The sequence below is a fragment of the Euleptes europaea genome, chromosome 3 (assembly GCF_029931775.1).
Source record: "Euleptes europaea isolate rEulEur1 chromosome 3, rEulEur1.hap1, whole genome shotgun sequence".
Classification (NCBI taxonomy): domain Eukaryota; kingdom Metazoa; phylum Chordata; class Lepidosauria; order Squamata; family Sphaerodactylidae; genus Euleptes; species Euleptes europaea.
Genome location: NC_079314.1, coordinates 18143573 through 18161054, shown reverse-complemented (window position 1 = coordinate 18161054; position 17482 = coordinate 18143573). Strand labels below are relative to the sequence as shown.

Sequence of the window (17482 nt, the reverse complement as noted above, 5' to 3'; positions counted from 1 at the left end):
CACTGGGGACCCAAAGCAGTTTACATCATTCTCTTCTCCTCCATCACCCTCAAAGCAATCATGTGAGGCATGTTGGGCTGAGAGAGTGTCTAACTTAATAAAACTATAAAACTGATGCAAATTGCAAAGATTAATACAAATCAATATTATTAAAATATGAAAGTATTAATACACAACATGAGGATTAACTTATCATCTTAAAAATTTCTAAAAGTATAAGAAGATTTGACTATTTTTTTCTATCCTACTTTCGCGTATTTTAATTGTGATGGTGCAAAATGTGGCAGTTGAAAGCGAAAAATGTGGAGATTCGCCCATCAAGAGCTTCTTAGTCAAGAACTCCACTGGCTTCTCGGGGAATCCACTAATCAGAGGAGCAATCTATATCTCTGGTTACTTTTTATGTAATAGAGCAGTAACCACAACAGATGATCTTAAAATAGAAAGGTGGAGTTTGGGGATTTTAATTTTTTTAATTTGCAATTTTACACAGACCCCGCCCCAACTGGGATTTTTGTTTACTAATATCCCTTTGCCCGCACCCATCATACTGACACATGAACTAGCATCTTGCACACAATCTTTGCTCAGAAAAGAGACATTTTGATCTGAAAGGACAGCTCTGTAGCAACTTCATACAGTGTGAACTCAGAAAGATGACATTTACGAGCAGGGATAAAAGCTGTTCCACATACCTCGGAAGCTGTTGGATATTTTGGATGGTGATCTGATGCCTTCTTGGAGGACTCTGGCTCTACCTTAACAAGAGCGAGGATTCCCAAATGCATTAATCACCACAACCGTATAGCTTTTTGTAATCCAGCAAACTCCGGGAAGCCCCAATTCACGGAAGTCCCACATTAGATCCCTACTCTTATTGCTGTACACTTCCCACCTGACCAGGACTCTTCTCACCTGACCAGCACTGCTTTCAACAACCTCTCCCTTCGTCAACTCTATGCATTTACAGGGCCTGAGATGCGTCTTCCTGCTTCCTTAATTTCTAGGCACTCCTCCTAATGAAGAGGTGTCAGCCTTTAATTATTATTACAAGGGTTTTTTGTCTCCTTATTGGATAAGGGCACGAACTGAGCAACGCTCGCTGCTGTGGGCCATAGAATGAGAGACTAGTGTTTGGCTAGACCACTGGTTCCCAACCAGGGGTCCGTGGACCCCCAGGGGTCCACGAGAATTAAATTAAGGTCCGCGAAACAAAGTTATAAACCCATAATAAATTAATATTTTCAATTAAAAGTTCTCTATTATAAATATATATATATTCAAATATTATTCTAAGTTTAATGTTTAACTAACACTTATGATTAAAGTTTATTTTCAAATTCTCGAAATTTTTATTTTGAACCTTGGGGTCCCTGCACCAAACAAAAAAGTCCTAGTGGTCCCTGGTCAAAAAAAGGTTGGGAACCACTGGGCTAGACTGTCCCCCACCCTCACTCCCAGTTGATGGCTGCTGTTTGGCACCTGCTCGGACAGCTGGGGGGCAGAGCTGGCAAGAATTTTCTGCCATATTATTATTAAAAACATTTAAAACTATATTAAAAGAAAGCACACAAGGCAACTAATTCAGGTTGATAGACTGAAACCCCCAACCAAACGCGCTTCGGCCCCTTGGCCTTCATCAGTGGGCCGAAACAGGTTTGGTTTGTGGTTTCAGCCTCTCAAGTCTGTATTAGTTGCCATGTGTGCTTTCTTTTAATATAATTTTAATGTTTTGAATAATGATATTAGCACCTTAAAATAAACTTGTTTCTATACACAATTGAGTTCTTTTCCACCCAACCTTTGGGTACCCAGCTTTGTTTATAGGTTGGGTTTTTCTTTCCCCCTTTTGTTTTTGTCAGTTTAGAATTTTCGGCCAGACAAGGAATTTCGCAACAACCCCTCGTCTTTCTAGAGCCTTCTGATTAGCTAGACTGAATGCTAACCCCTCTATGGTTATGCAGGGCAGGAGTTTGAATATACCATACCCAGACAGAACCTGTCCTTGCTCTTCTGGCTCTATCGATTCATTAGCTCCTGCCCTCTTGGAGTGCCGCTTTTATGAGAAACTTCGATCACATTATATCTCTCCCCTTTTAACATATAAATCGAATGCCTCTATCTCTGACATAATGCCTTTTTTAGCAAGTGACAGGGATCCCAAGGCTACATTGTGGCAAGATTTATTTCAGGCCTTATATCCCTCAGACATTAGATTTATGCTGCTCAAGATCAATGGATCAAGGAGCTTCTAAGGGATAAAGGAAAGGAATTTCGCAAGTCATTTACACAAACATGAATGTTGCGTACCCTTCAACATTTCACATGTTCGTACCAACCCTAATCTCATATTAAAGATTGCTTTGAAAGTTCTACCCCCCTTTCACTATGACACGTTGAAGTTGCTGCACCACTTGTACGCCATATTCGTTTACACCGCAATTCTCCTATCTTCTGTTGGGTTTAACAGCCAAGGAATTATGGTTCTTTCTGATTAGAAGTATACTACAGAAAATTTAATTGTCCTACAGTATACTATCATGTATGCCAGACATATTTCAGCTGCTGCAGTGGGTCAAATGAAAGGTGTGGGATGACATTAGGGATATTTTTAGGCTCCTCTCAAGCTTACTAAGACATAGCTCACATCAATAATTGTCCACATTGGAGGGATGGGGGGAGGTCAGCTAACACTGCCCTGAGTGCTGTCCTAAAACATGCCTCTCAAAAACAAAGAGAGATATTTCAAAGTTTAAAATGATGATCTTGAGAACTGAGCTGGAGGAAGAACCTGAGACTTAGAGGTTTCCAAGAGGAGACTGAGGCCTTTTATGCATGGCTTGCGGTCATCCCTCCGACTACTTCAGGTCTTTGTTTGGATTATGCGTGCTGTTTCTCACCATCAGAGGTCGCCTCGCTCTCCTCCTGCACTTCCCCGTGTTTTGCCTGCATTTTCATATGCGGATGATTTAGTATATTTTTTGATTGATCCGATTGAACAGTTTGACAGATGGAATAAAATTTTGGAGGTTTATGGAAAGCTTTCAGGTTTTAAAATTAACAAATCTAAAACTAAAATTTTGGTTAAAAATATGACTCTTGCACAACAACAAATATTAATTAAAAAGTCGGGATTTAATATTGAAAATAAAGTTAAATATTTGGGTATATGGTTATCGAATAATAATCTTAATTTATTCCAGGATAACTATGTAAATCAATGGCAACAAATAAAAAAAGATTTGAAAAGCTGGGAAAAAGTCCCTTTATCACTTTGGGGAAGAATAGCAGTAATTAAAATGATGTTATTACCCAAAATGCTCTTTTTGTTTCAAAATTTACCAATAGTGACAGGTGTACAGATATTTGAAGACTGGAAAAAAGATGTTATGAGATTTCTTTGGGGTAAAGAAAGACATAGGATTGCATATAATAATTTAATAGAACTAAAGGAAACGGGAGGATTGGGATTACCGGATTTAAAAATGTATTATCAAGCGGCTTGTTTTACCTGGATCAAAAATTGGATCCTTTTAGAGAATCCAAAGATATTAGAATTAGAAGGATATAAGCTGCGATTTAGGTGGCATGCTTACTTATGGTATGAGAAAGAGAAAGTAAATAAAGAATTTAATTCTCATATTATTAGGAAAAATTTATTACATATATGGAATAAATACAAAGATGTTTTAGAAAATAAAACTCCCGGGTGGATAAATCCTATAGAAGCTTTCATGAGAAGAGGTGCACATTTAAATTTGGATTGTAATAACTATAGAGAAATGATAGAATATGGAGACGGGAAATGGGCTTTGAAAACACGTGAAGAACTTTAGATAAAAGATTGGTTTATGTATTATAAATTAAGCGATGTTTTTACTAAGGATAATAGGTTGGGATTTAACCAAAACAAATCTAAATTTGAGATAATACTATTAAAGGGTAATAAAGGACTGATAGGAAGGATTTATAAAGTACTTATAGAATTGAACTTAGAACAGGAAAGGATCAAACCAGTTATGTTGAAATGGATGAGAGATTTAGGCTATAACATAGAGCTGGAGATTTGGGAAAAGTTGTGGAAAAATGAAGTTAGGTTTACCATTTCGAATGAAATAAGAGAAAATTTATATAAAATGTTCTATAGATGGTACATAACTCCAGCACTACTAAGTAAAATGAAAAAAGACGATAAAGCCCTTTGCTGGAAATTTTTTTGTAAAAAAATTAGGAGATTTTGGCAATTAGTTTTGAATGAGACTAACAATTTGATTAAAGTAAAAATTAAGAGAGATCCCGCCTTTTGTTTATTGGGTATCCCAAAAAAAGAATTGGACAAAGGTGACAGAGTCATATGTCAATATAGTTTTGCTGCAGCAAGGATTACAATTGCTAAAAAATGGAAGCAAACAAATAAACCTTCAATTAAAGAGTGGCGAGAAAAATTATGGATCTATATGCGGATGGCCAAAATTACAGTATCTCTACATGGGAAAGATATGGAGGAATTTAAAACAACATGGTCAAAGGCCGCTGCATACTGGGATAAATCGGCAAAAACGGATTTTAAAAATATAGTTAACAAATTATAGTACAATGTGATTCTATCGAACTTATAACAATGTGATTTTTTAAAATAATGTCACAACACTCCATCGGAAGTCCATTGGTGAAGGGCACCGTGGGGGGGGGATGGCATTTTGATTTAGGGCGTATTATATATTCTCATATGTATAACAATGTATTAATGTATTAACAGATAACTTACGCTCTCTGTATGTATATGTTTATTTTTTCTTTTATATGTATATCTTTTTTTTCTTTTTTTTGGATTTATTATAAAAAAGCAATAAAAATTTATATATATATATATATAAAAGAAACCATCTGGGTAAAAATTAAGGGGGAGAAAAATAGTGATGTCATTTTGGGGTACATTATAGACCCCCAAGCCGGAGTTACCGTATTTTTCGCTCCATAAGACGCACCTGACCATAAGACACACCTAGTCTGGGTGCCAGATACCCCTAGTTTTAACCCTTGCCTCCCCCCCACATGCACTCCTGTTCCACTCGGTGGCCATGCGTAAGCGCCGGGGCGGCATGTCTCCACACACGCGGCCTGGGCCCTGCCCCCAGACACACCTTTGGGCGGGAATGTTTACGCGCGCTCCTGGGCCCGGCCTGCCTGATGCCCCCAGCCAGCCAGGCGGGAGGAGGAGCGGCCGGCACCTCGAGCTCCCGCAGCTGCTCTTGCCTTGCGCCCCTCGGACGCCTGCCCTCCTCCTCCTCCGCCCAGTACTGAATGTGACAGGCCAAGGTTCTGATTCAATATAAGGCAGCTTTGTGAATTCGTGTGCATGTTAGCCTAAGACTATGACTTGACCAAATTTCTATGGCACATTAGATAAGACTTAGAGAAAAGGGAAGTGCTTCTCTTCTCTAAACGTTATATAACAGCTGTAGGAGATGTTTGAGTTTTTGGAACAAGAAAATTTTTCAACAATTGCGGTGGGTGACAAATTAAAACTGCCTTCCTCTAATAAAAACCTCTTCTTCTTCATTGTATCCATTGAATAGAAGGCCTTGTTCCGTGGATATTGTAATTATATTTATTCTGAATGGTGTTTCAAAAATAATACAGGCACTGGTCCAGGAGGAGAGAGAAAGAAAGGGCTGAGGGGGGAGAGAGCGCTTTCGCCCACTCACCTTGGCTGTGCCCCAGTCCGGAGAAGTTCCCCCCTGAATCGGCAGCAAAGGGGTCGCTTTGGGCAGCGGGGAACTTCCAGAAGAGCGGGAGGTGAACTGCTGGGGCGGCAGGAGGAGGAGAAAGCCCAGGAGTCACCTCTACTGGGGCTGGCAGGACTGGCTCCCTCGCAGGCGGCCGCGTCTTACAACCGTTTTCCCGGGCTCTCGGAGGCTCCTCCTCTTTCTGGTGAATGGAGGGCGGGGAGGAAAAGCCCTGGGTGAGGCAGAGGAAAGAGGGCGGCAGGAAAGGGACCGCCTCCTTCTCTCCACCCCCGCCAGCACTTTCCTCTCGGCGATTCGGCTCCAGTTAACACACACATTCACTCCATAAGACGCACAGACATTTCCCCTCACTTTTGAGGAGGAAAAAAGTGCGTCTTATGGAGTGAAAAATACGGTAATACTACCACGGTATTCTGCATTGGTCAGACCTCACTTGGAATACTGTGTCCAGTTTTGGCTCCACAGTTGAAGAAGGATGTTGACAAGTTGGAGCGTGTCCAGAGGAGGGCGACCAGAATGGTCAGAGGTCTGGAATCCATGCCCTATGATGAGAGACTTATTAGGGAGTTGGGTTTGTTTAGTCTGGAGAAGAGAAGGTTGAGGGGAAACATGATAGCCATGTTTAAATATTTGAAGGGATGTCATGTTGATGAGGGAACTAGCTTGTTCTCTGTTGCTCCAGAGACTAGGACATGGAGTAATGGATTTAAACTAATAGAAAAGCGATTCCACCTAAACATTAGGAAGAACTTTCTGACGTTAAGGGCTGTTCGATGGTGGAATGCACTGCCTCGGAAGGTGGTGGAGTCCTCGCCTTTGGAGGTCTTTAAGCAGAGGCTGGATGGCCATCTGTCGGGAGTGCTTTGATTGTGGGATCCTGCATTGCGGGGCGAGGGTTGGGGTCACTGGGGATGTGGGGGGGAGGTAATTGTTAATTTCCTGCATTGAGCAGGGGTTTGGACTAGATGACCCTGGTGGTCCCTTCCAACTCTATGATTCTATGATCCTATGATTCTAAACATGATTGGTACCATATCAGCTGTTACTACTCTTTGACTGCAAATAAATATTATGTTATGTATGTCCTGCCCAGCCCTGACCTGGATGGCCCAGGCTAGCCTGATCTCGTCAGATCTCAGAAGCTAAGCAGGGTCAGTCCTGGTTAGTTAGTATTTGGATGGGAGACCACTGAGGAATACCAGGGTTGCTGTGCAGAGGAAGGCACTGGCAAACCACCTCTGTTAGTCTCTTGCCATGAAAACCCCAAAAAGGGGTCGCCATAAATTGGCTGCGACTTGACGGCACTTTACACACACATGTCCTGCCTGTACCAAAGATATAATAAGAAGTTAAAGAGAAGCTTCGAACTAAAATATAAGTTCAAATACAAACCTTTCAGAAATCAGGACATCTCTCTGGAGATCTTTAGGAAGCAGGTCTCTCTCAAACTCTAAAGCAGGGATCCCCAACCTTTTTGAGCCTGCCAGCACCTTTGTAATTCTGACACAGGGTGGAGGATGAAACAACAAAGTGGCTGCTGCAGGAGGCGAAGCCAACCACAAAATGTCAGGGAGCGACTTTATATATCACTCTAATAGCAACTCTTCAACAGTTCCAACAGAAGCTCTGTTTAACAGGATGCCTTTTAATCTGCACAGCCCGTCAGAAGCCCTGCTGGGCCAAAGCCCCACCTAGCCCCACCTGCTTTCTAAAAGCACTTGGCTGACACCAGGAAAGGTGTTGGTGGGCATCATGGTGTCCACGGGCACCATGTTGGGGACCGCTGCCCTAAAGGAAAGCTTCTTAAACTGTGGGTCGCAACCCCATATATATATAAGTACTTTATACATCTTTTTAATACGATAAAACCCAACGGTTTGAATCTGGACAATGATTTTTCTTGTTACATTTAAATATTATACGGTACTGTAGACTTTTTTGCTGATATTACATAGGTTATGGTAAACCTCATTGGAGACGCGAACTGAAAGATCCTTTACTTGCAGCTGTGAGTATTAGGTTGGTTTGAGACGAGCATAGCTGTTGGCTGCACTTTGGAGTATCCCACGGGGAACCAGTGAACTGACTGTATGGTGCACAAGATTTGTTTTTGGAAACTTGTGAGTATAAACCACATACCATTTTTGGGTATTTATAATGATTATAGAATTTTCATGTTAGAATATATTATATTTAATGTAGGAATGGAATTGGGGCTGAAGAAATATCCTTGAAACGGCTGTCCCCATCTACTCCCATTAAGTGAAGACTTTGTGATCATTTATACGTGTACCTTATGGACTTTTCTAATGAATATTCCTACAAGTATATATTAAGAAGATTGCATTGCACAAAGGCTGCATCAAACATGGACTGTATATTTTATATATATTTGTAATGTGTTACTGTCTTTGTATTCCACCTTGCTTGTTTACTATTGTCTTTTGAAACACAATATAGCTTTTGTTACCTTTGTACTAAATTTCTCCAGTGCTGTTTTCCAAACTGCCAGGTAGTAGCAGGAGATCTCCTGCTAATTCAACTGATCTCCAGCCGATAGAGATCAGATCCCCTGGAGAAAAATGGCCTCTCTGGAGGATTGGAGAACCTGTGGTCTATGAACCCTCTGGGTCATTACTGAGACTTTGGTGACATTTTGCATTTAGAAGATATTCAACTGAAGAAGCAAACGTGAAACACATAGGAACTTTGCATTTTGTTGATTTTTTGCATTTGGAACTCTGCACCTGTTGGAATTTTGCTTTTTGGCATCGTGCCATTCACACTGCCAGCTACTCTGTGGTGAACCTTTTTTTTGCAACCATTCAGCTAAGTTTTTGGACTTTACCACACGTTAGAGTACTTATTGTTAGAGTACTTACCTTGTGTTACAATCCTTTGATGGTGCTTTGAACCTTGTATTTATGTTAGAGTACTTACCTTGTGTTACATTTATATTGATACATGATGCAATGTTTATTTTTCATTTTTTGTCATTAAACAATATAAATAATTAGCTGTATAGTCAACACTGATATCATTGTGAGCCTTCGTGCTGCTGTTGCCAATAACCGAGTTATTATCAGCACAGGTATTGTGTTTGTTGAGAGTACCTGGAGGTTGGCAACACTATTGGCAACCCTAGCCTCAGACCCTGCTGCTAATTTTCCTGCAGGCCTTCATTTCTCAGACACCTCCCCGAGCCTCAATTTGTAGGGTTGCCAAGTGCCCAGTGGTGGTGGGCAAAATCCCGCCAATCCACCAGGCTGCCCGCCAACCAGCTGAGGGTCGGCGGGCAACGCATGCACGCGTGCCCACTCGCCGCACCCACCTCACTTTTGGGTTTACCCAGAAGCAGCTTTCGGGTTTACCTCCACTGAAACTCTATGAAAACCATAGAGTTTTGGCGGAGATTGCTAGAGAGTCCACGTCCCTTCCGAGGAAACCCGGAAGAGACGTCGGCACGGAGTGCGGGGGGCATGCATGCTTCGTGCCAGGCGTGCGCACACATCGCGCTCCCCAGCCAAGCCCTGAAAAGCTCCCGCCGGTGGAGGACCTGGCAACCCTATCCATTTGGAATCTTTGAAAAAGTAAGGCACCAGGGCCTCCGCTCTTTATATTTGAAATTAATTTGTGGGCTGGGGGAAGCGTCTGTTTCAAGCGCATTTGTTGTGGGTTATACTTCATAATCTCTACAGCAGTGGTTCCCAACCTTTTTTTGACCAGGGACCACTAGGACTTTTTTATCCGGTGCAGGGACCCCAAGGTTCAAAATAAAAATTCTAAGAATTTGAAAATAAACTTTAATCATAACTGTTAGTTAAACATTAAACTTAGAATAATATTTGAATATATATATTTTATAATAGAGAACTTTTAATTGAAAATATTAATTTATTATGGGTTTATAACTTTGTTTCGCGGACCTTAATTTAATTCTCGCGGACCCCTGGGGGTCCACAGACCCCTGGTTGGGAACCAGTGCTCTACAGCAAGGTCATCCACAAGGGACAGTCATCTCTCTCTCTCCCTCTCTCCCTTTTTTAAGCAAAGGGATTTGCGGCTTTCTTGTGCATACCCAGTGTGTGAGCTCATTTAATTGCTTGTAATGATAGTTGTTCTTTGTTAAGTGTGGGGAAAGGGCGTGGCGGCCACCGATTCAGATGTTCCTGATTAGGGCTGCCTACTGTTTCCTCCTGTACACCTTTAATGGTTGTTTTATCTAGAGGCATTTTCTAGTTGTAATCTTTATCTCTCTGCTGTGAAAAGCCACTCCAGACTGCAGGGGGTGAATTCTAGCTTTGAATATTGGGGGTTACCGCACTTGTATTCCCAGTGATGTATTAAGAGTTTGAAAATGTTATAAAAAATACTGTTCACACTTCCTTTCCCACCGATGTATTAGGAGTTTGGAAACGTTATACAAAATACTGTTCGCACTTTGTTTGGCCCCTTTCGTTGTGAAGACGTCTTCCAACCATTTATAAGCCGTGGTATCCAAAAACCCTTTTAAAGCGATGTTTTTTATAACGTTTTCAAACTCTTAATACAGCGCTGGGAATACAAAGTGCGCTAACCCTCATTGTCTCAAAAAACAACAAAACAGCAACAAGAAACACCCTGCCTCCTTGCAAATAGAAAACTAATGCTGCAAAGTGAAAGAAGAAGAGTTGGTTTTTATATGCCGACTTTCTCTACCACTTAAGGAAAAATCAAACTGGCTTACAATGTCCTTCCCTTCCCCTCCCCACAACAGGCACCTTGCGAAGTAGGCAAGGCTGAAAGAGCTCTAAGAGAATTGTGACTAGCTCAAGGTGACCCAGCTGCCTTCCTGTGGAGGAGTGGGGAGTCAAACCCGGTTCTCCAGATTAGAGTCCACCGCTCCAAACCACCGCTCTTAACCACTATACCAGGTGGCATCCCCACTCTTATCTTGCTGTGCTGGTTTTCTATGGGGCAGGGATTTTTTTTTAAGTTGGGAAGCATCGTGAAAGGTTACACTTCACCTGCAGCCTGAAGTGGTACACTCCACTTTAGCCACTCAATGTTCCACCTCATTCCGGTGCATTTGTGAACTTTGGTCTTATTAATGTGAAGCTACATAGTACAACGACCCCACAGACTTTGTGTCAGACATGTGATGGGAACCTCCCCCCAGCTCCATTTTTGGATTATCGAATCGTTTACCATTTTCCTGTGGCCCCAATCCCTTGCCCTCAATTATTTGAGGTCCAGGAGAAAAATGGTGTTGGGAATAGCATTGATGGTGACATGCTAGGAATTTCTCCAACTTCTATGATAAAGACCATAGAGACTGTAGAGATTCCTAGAACATCACCTGGAAGTGATGTCACATTGTCCAAACTTTGGCCCAGAAGTGACATCGCATCCTCCATGATGCTCTATGAATTTCTCCAGACGCTTTTCCCATAGAGACTGGGAGAAAACGCTAGAGCATCACAGAGGATGTGATGTCACATCTCCTGAAACTCCACCCTCCCCAGGCACTACCACCACCACCACCCCCAGTTTCCTGGCTTTTGCTGGTGCAGGGCTTGAAACTCCACATGAAGTTGCTATTGGCTTGGCTGCAAAATCACATTACTTATATGGCCATGTGTAATTTGCCCAATGGAGCCAATACCAGCTCCATAGGGCAGTTGGAGTATGCAGCTCCAGCGCAGAGGGGAAAGCTGAAGCTGCCACTCCCAGCACACTGTGTTTGTGATCAGGAAAGGGCCAGCAGCACGCATCTAGGTAGTACAGAACTCCCATCACTAGGGTTGCCAGCTCCAGGTTGGGAACTACCTGGAGATTTTGGGCGCAGAGCCTGAGGAGGGCGGGGTTTGTAGAGGGGAGGGAAATTCAATGCCATCGAGTCCAATTTCCAAAGCGGCCATTTTCTCCAGGGGAACTCTATCAGCTGGAGATCAGTTGTAATAGCAGGAGATCTCCAGCCACCACAGATGGGCAACCCTACCCATCGCACATCTGATACAAAGTCCTGAAGGCAGAAACGAGGTCTTTGTAATGTGTAGAGACACCCCTTTAAGCAGAGGCTGTTGTTTGCATTTGCACTCTATGTAGTACCTTTCTTTCCCCTAGGAGGCACTTTATGTTGATCGCGTAGCCCTGACTGATCAAGACAATGGTCATGGTTTTGAAAGGAGTAATATGCCATAGCACCGTTACCCTCATCGCTGTCAGAATGGAGGTGATGAAACGAAGCTACATTTCATATCATTTATTCTGAGATTATGGTGCCGGCAAGGCCGCCTTCCCCCCCGCACTAGCACGTGCCAGCAGCACGGTTAAACGAGTTCCTCTGTATCGTGTCCCGAATCCAGTCCGTGTATCTGCAAATATTGGTATACACTCCAGGCTGCCCTTTCTGCCCGCAGATCTGCATCCCCCAGGAGACGACGCCTTGGAGTTTATCGTTACACACCAAAGGTCCACCAGAGTCACCCTGCAGATGGAAAAGGAGAAGCAACATCAGAAGAGGAAGAAGAGTTGGTTTTTATATGCTAACTTTCTCTACCACTTAAGGGAGACTCAAACAGGCTTACAATCACCTTCCCTTCCCCACAACAGACACCCTGTGAGGTAGGTGGGGCTGAGAGAGCTCTAAGAGAACTGTGACTGGCCCAAGGTCACCCAGCTGGCTTCGGTGTAGGAGTGGGGAAACAAATCCAGTTCACCAAATTAGCCTCCGCTGCTTATGTGGAGGAGCAGGGAATCAAACCTGGTTCTTCAGATCAAAGTCCACCACTCCAAACCACCGCTCTTAACCATTACACCACACTGGCTCAGCATCATTTAGGCCTACGTTTTGGGATGAGCATGAGATATGATCAGTCCAGGGCCAAGGGAACTATGAAGCTGGAAGAAGCGCCACCTCACCAATGTGTAACCAGCGCATGCCTTGATTTACTTCCCTTTACCAATGGCAGAACCTGATAAGATTATCTACCCGTCATGTGTAAAGTTGCCACGTGTTGTCAATCCATGTGAGTGCATGAAAAACAATGCAGTACCAGGCTAAAAATCCAGCTTCCTAATAATCTGTTAAAAATTTTTTTTTCAAAGCAGGTTCCTAGCCCTTAACATTAAAAGATGTGTTTGAAAAATGTATGGGCAATGCTTGGTGAAATCTCAAGAGTTGCTGAATAAAGTTGGATCCAATCAGGGTTTGTTGTTGTTGTTGTTTGTTAAAACTTGTTCAATTCTTTTTACTACACACAAGTGTTGTCCCATGATCCCCAGGATAACCTTTTAGGGGGGTCTCCTCAATCAATCAATTTATTATTATATGGTCATAGACTGTCAAATAAAACATGATTGCATAATTGCTCGATAAATTGTAGAGCACATAGACAAAATATGGCTAAAATTACAATACTTAAAATGACAAAACATTACAAAAATAGTCCATTCATAAATATTCCTAAGATTAATATAAAACTAGTCTAAAAGGCTCCGGACCATAAAGATCCCATGCTTCCTTGGCTATTGCATAGATTTCTTCCAGCTCTGCCTTATTTTAATTGCTAGCCAAGCAAATCTGGCAACTCTTTTGGTTAAATTATCTATCATATCTAGGGTTGCCAACTGCCAGGTAGTTTAAATAAAAAACAACAAGCACTGATGGCTATAAACAGAACATATTATTAGTAAATTATTTACAATTACAATATTTAACCAACCAGTTTACATACACTGGATTATTTATCATCATCAACAAAACATAATTAAGTCCTGAGACATATTTCCAAGGAAAAATCCACCGGGGAAGAAGGTCTCAAGATGTTATACAGGCTAAAAAAGCCGCAAGCCGATCCAGCACTCTTGGATTGTTAAGGCAGAGAAGCTGCAAGCCGATTCCTGGCTACTTGTGCCAATATCCAGGTTGGAAGTCGTATTGGCAATAAGTAATTCCGCAGCACAAGCTATTTTCTTAATGCCCAAGGATATTATTACAACCCGAGATAGGATTCCGGTAAAATTCCTATTTCGCCGAAGCTTTGTCCATCGGGAATTTTTCAAAAGGCAAGAGATGAATGCCTATCTCAAGTTGCCTGTGAGTAATATCACCATACATTCAATTGGAAGGCTAGTAGTGTATGCATAACTCATGCGTAACTCCAAGGAACAACTGAGTCAGACTGGGGAAAATGTGAGTGAAAGTACCCATGCATAAATGACCGTACTCTCCTCATCCTAATCAGACTGTGAATTGAACAGCAGCACGTGGATGTTTATTTTGAGGTCATGGGTCACATCCCAAGAAGGTGGAACTATTTGCTTTGTTTAACGTTGCTGACAAGCAAGATGTTGGTTTAAGAAACCCATAACTGGCAAGGAGGTGGGGGTTTTCAACAAAACTTTGAAGCCGAACATTTTCCCAGTCCATGGGAGTCATGTTCGAAACTCTTTGCACTGTGCTTTAAACTTCCACAATGGAAGAAAGGTGGGATATTAATGAAATAAGCAATACATAAATGTATATGATATGAATGTGTAGCTACAACAGATGACATTCAGCTGACGTCCACAGTCATGATGGTTTAAATATCTCCTTTCAAATAACGATAATTGCCTAATGTCCCTCTCTGCAGTAGGGAGCCCTTTCTAGATTAACGGTGCAAACCTACAGTTACACCCTTCTAGACCTATGGGGTTTATAAGGGTGTAACTCTGTAGGATTGCAACATTAACCTATGGGGTTTAGAAGGTGTAATAACTCTGCTTAGGATGGCACTTCAAGGGAGCAAGTCTAAGCAGGTCTACTTAGAAGTAACTCCCATTTTATTCAATGGGGCTTCCTCCCCACTGCCACTGTAAGTCTTTGCCCTTTTTAAAATTTTAGATCAGCCTGGCGTAGGTAGCCGCACGGACCCTGAAGCTGAAGGCAGCTTCTTACAGGGGGCCCCATGCATCCCGCTGAATCTGTGGGCCTTTCTGGATTTGACTAGCGGTGCTAGTTTATCACTTCAGAGAAGAGGAACTTGTGAAGGTTTGCATTGGCTAGAAAATGCACACGATTCCTTGTGCACATTTGCCTTTTGGCAGTTACCGTCTCATCTAAATACATTTGGCTGCATGGAGCATTATGTCCAAATGCATTGTGAGTTGCTATTCCAACAAAACAGCTCATTTTTTGGTATGGAGGGGGGAGTTGCCAATGGAAGAAGATCTTTTACCTGGCAGGAATCCACATTTCCTTCCGGGACCCCGGCACACAGCATGTTCTCAGTGATCATATTACGATAGGCCCGCCGGCACTCTTCGTTTGATATTGTATAGACCTCTGCACATTGCAGGATGTCGGGAAACTCTGCTGCAAACAAAGGACAGTGATAATTCACAGATGAGCTAAGGCAGTGGTCCTCCCTTCATGGCTTGCGGAGAGGCCAGATTCACAACTGCCGTCTACCAAAAGAGCTGCATGACTACTATATGCCCTGTTGGTATGGCATCCTGCTAAACTCACACATACAATAATATAAGCTATTAATATTTAATATAGAATTACAATATAACCTTTCTAATGACTAGGGTTGCCAGCCTCCAAGCGGTGGCTGGAGATCTCCTGCTATTACAACCGATCTCCAGCTGATAGAAATCAGTTCCCTTGAAGAAATTGGCTGCTTTGGCAATTGGACTCTACGGCATTGAAGTCCCTCCCCTCCCCAAACCCTGCCCTCCTCAGACTCCGCCCCAAAAACAGTATAACCTTTCTAATGACTAGGGTTGCCAGCCTCCAAGCGGTGGCTGGAGATCTCCTGCTATTACAACCGATCTCCAGCTGATAGAAATCAGTTCCCTTGAAGAAATTGGCTGCTTTGGCAATTGGACTCTATGGCATTGAAGTCCCTCCCCTCCCCAAACCCTGCCCTCCTCAGGCCCTGCCCCAAAAACCACCTGCTGGTGTGAAGAGGGACCTGGCAACCCTTACGTAAACATAAATAGTTTCTCCTTGTTCTACATCTAGACTGGCTGAAAGAGCCCAAAGCCATTACATGTGGCCAGATGGATAACTTTGATCATCAAAATGTTAATCTAGAGCGGAAGGAAGGAAGGAAGGAAGGAAGGAAGGAAGGAAGGAAGGAAGGAAGGAAGGAAGGAAGGAAGGAAGGAAGGGCCAAGGAGCAAGCTATGCTTAGGGTTTCTAGCTCTAGGTCAGGAAACACCTGGAGATTTTTGGGTGGAGCCTGAAGAGGGTGGGGTTTGGGGAGGGGGGGACTTCAATGTTAGTGTGTCAGGGGCTCAGACCCTTCATTAGCGATGACAATTAGTGCCAACTCACCAGTAGTCTCCTCCTGCACCGCTGCCAGTTTTGGGGTAGAATGCAATGGGTGAGCTCAAGCCAACTGGTGGTAGGGTTGCCAGCTCCAGGTTGGGAAATACCTGGAGGTTTTTGGGGGCAGAGCCTGAGGAGGGCACGGTTTGGAGAGGGACTTCAATGCCATAGAGTCCAATTGCCAAGGCGGCCATTTTCTCCAGGGGAACTGATCTCTATCACCTGGAGATTAGTTGTAATCGCAGGAGATCTCCAGCTACTACCTGGAGGTCGGCAACCCTAACTGGTGGCCCCACTGAGCTGAGTAGCCCAGAAGAATTGGCTTGTATTGCCACATGGGGCAACTCAACTAGGTTTGCTTCAGGGCTATTTTCACTTCCCAGTCCCCTCCAGTGAAAAGCCGCCAAGAATTAGCATGTGAATTCCTTGGTGCTGCAAAATTTCAGAATTCAAAATAGTCCAGAAAAAGAAGACCAGTGGCTGGGGGGCAGAGATTGGGCATTAAGGAAATTTAGGAAGCTAGGTGAAAGGCAAAGAGCCCCGTGGCGCAGAGTGGTAAGCTGCAGTACTGCTTTCCAAGCTCTGCTCACAACCTGAGTTCGATCCCAATGCAAGTTGGCTTCAGGTAACCAGCTCAAGGTTGACTCAGCCTTCCATCCTTCCGAGGTTGGTAAAATGAGTACCCAGCTTGCTGGGGGTAAAGGGAAGATGACTGGTGAAGGCAGTGGAAAACCACCCCGTAAACAAAGTCTGCCTTGGAAATGTTGGTATGTGACGTCACCCCATGGGTCAGGAATGACCCGGTGCTTGCACAGGGGACCTTTACTTTACTTTAGGTGAAAGGTACTGGGGGTACAAGATTGAGAAAGGAAAAAGGGAGCCAGATAAACTGGGGAGCTTGGAGAAGTGCAGATGGAGATAGCAAGGTCTGGCTACAGCCATTCTTTGTCCTGTTGACTTCTGCCAATGGATGCCCCTGTCTTGTCCATTGCATATACTGGGAAACCATTACTGTACATGTTGGGGTCTTGACAGTGCCCCAGCCAGACACCAGGCAGCGAGTGTTGGGGGCAGCACATTCAGTAGCCAGTGTGATGGGCCGGACGTATTCGTTGAAGTTTGCGGGGTTGCGCAGCCGTATCAGCATGATGTCGTTGTCGTGAGTAGTGGGGTTATAGCCCGGGTGAGGGAATTTCTGTGCCGACATGATGCACTGCTCCGACCCCTCATTGGCCCTCAGACTGTGATCTCCCATCCGTGTGTGGATGTCTCTGCAGGGCAAGAGCACAGAAGGGGGTTTTAAAAGAGAGAGAAGAAGAAGAAGAGTTGGTTTTTATATGCTGACGTTCTCTACCACTTAAGGAAGAATCAAACTGGCTTACAATCACCTTCCCTTCCCCTCCCAACAACAGACACCCTGTGAGATAGG

General features: G+C 43.4%; 1 protein-coding gene across 1 annotated transcript in view; it reads right to left on the bottom strand.

Annotated features, from left to right (window-relative positions):
* The window catches only part of LOC130474716 (transmembrane protease serine 9-like), a 40128-nt gene that overhangs the window by 17112 nt on the left and 5534 nt on the right, over positions 1–17482 (bottom strand). The window contains exons 3-5 of the mRNA XM_056846413.1: positions 17071–17324; positions 14954–15090; positions 12041–12219 (exon numbers count right to left, since the gene is read on the bottom strand). Coding sequence (XP_056702391.1) covers positions 12041–12219; positions 14954–15090; positions 17071–17324 — 570 coding nt within the window. The remainder of the gene's footprint in view (positions 1–12040; positions 12220–14953; positions 15091–17070; positions 17325–17482) is intronic.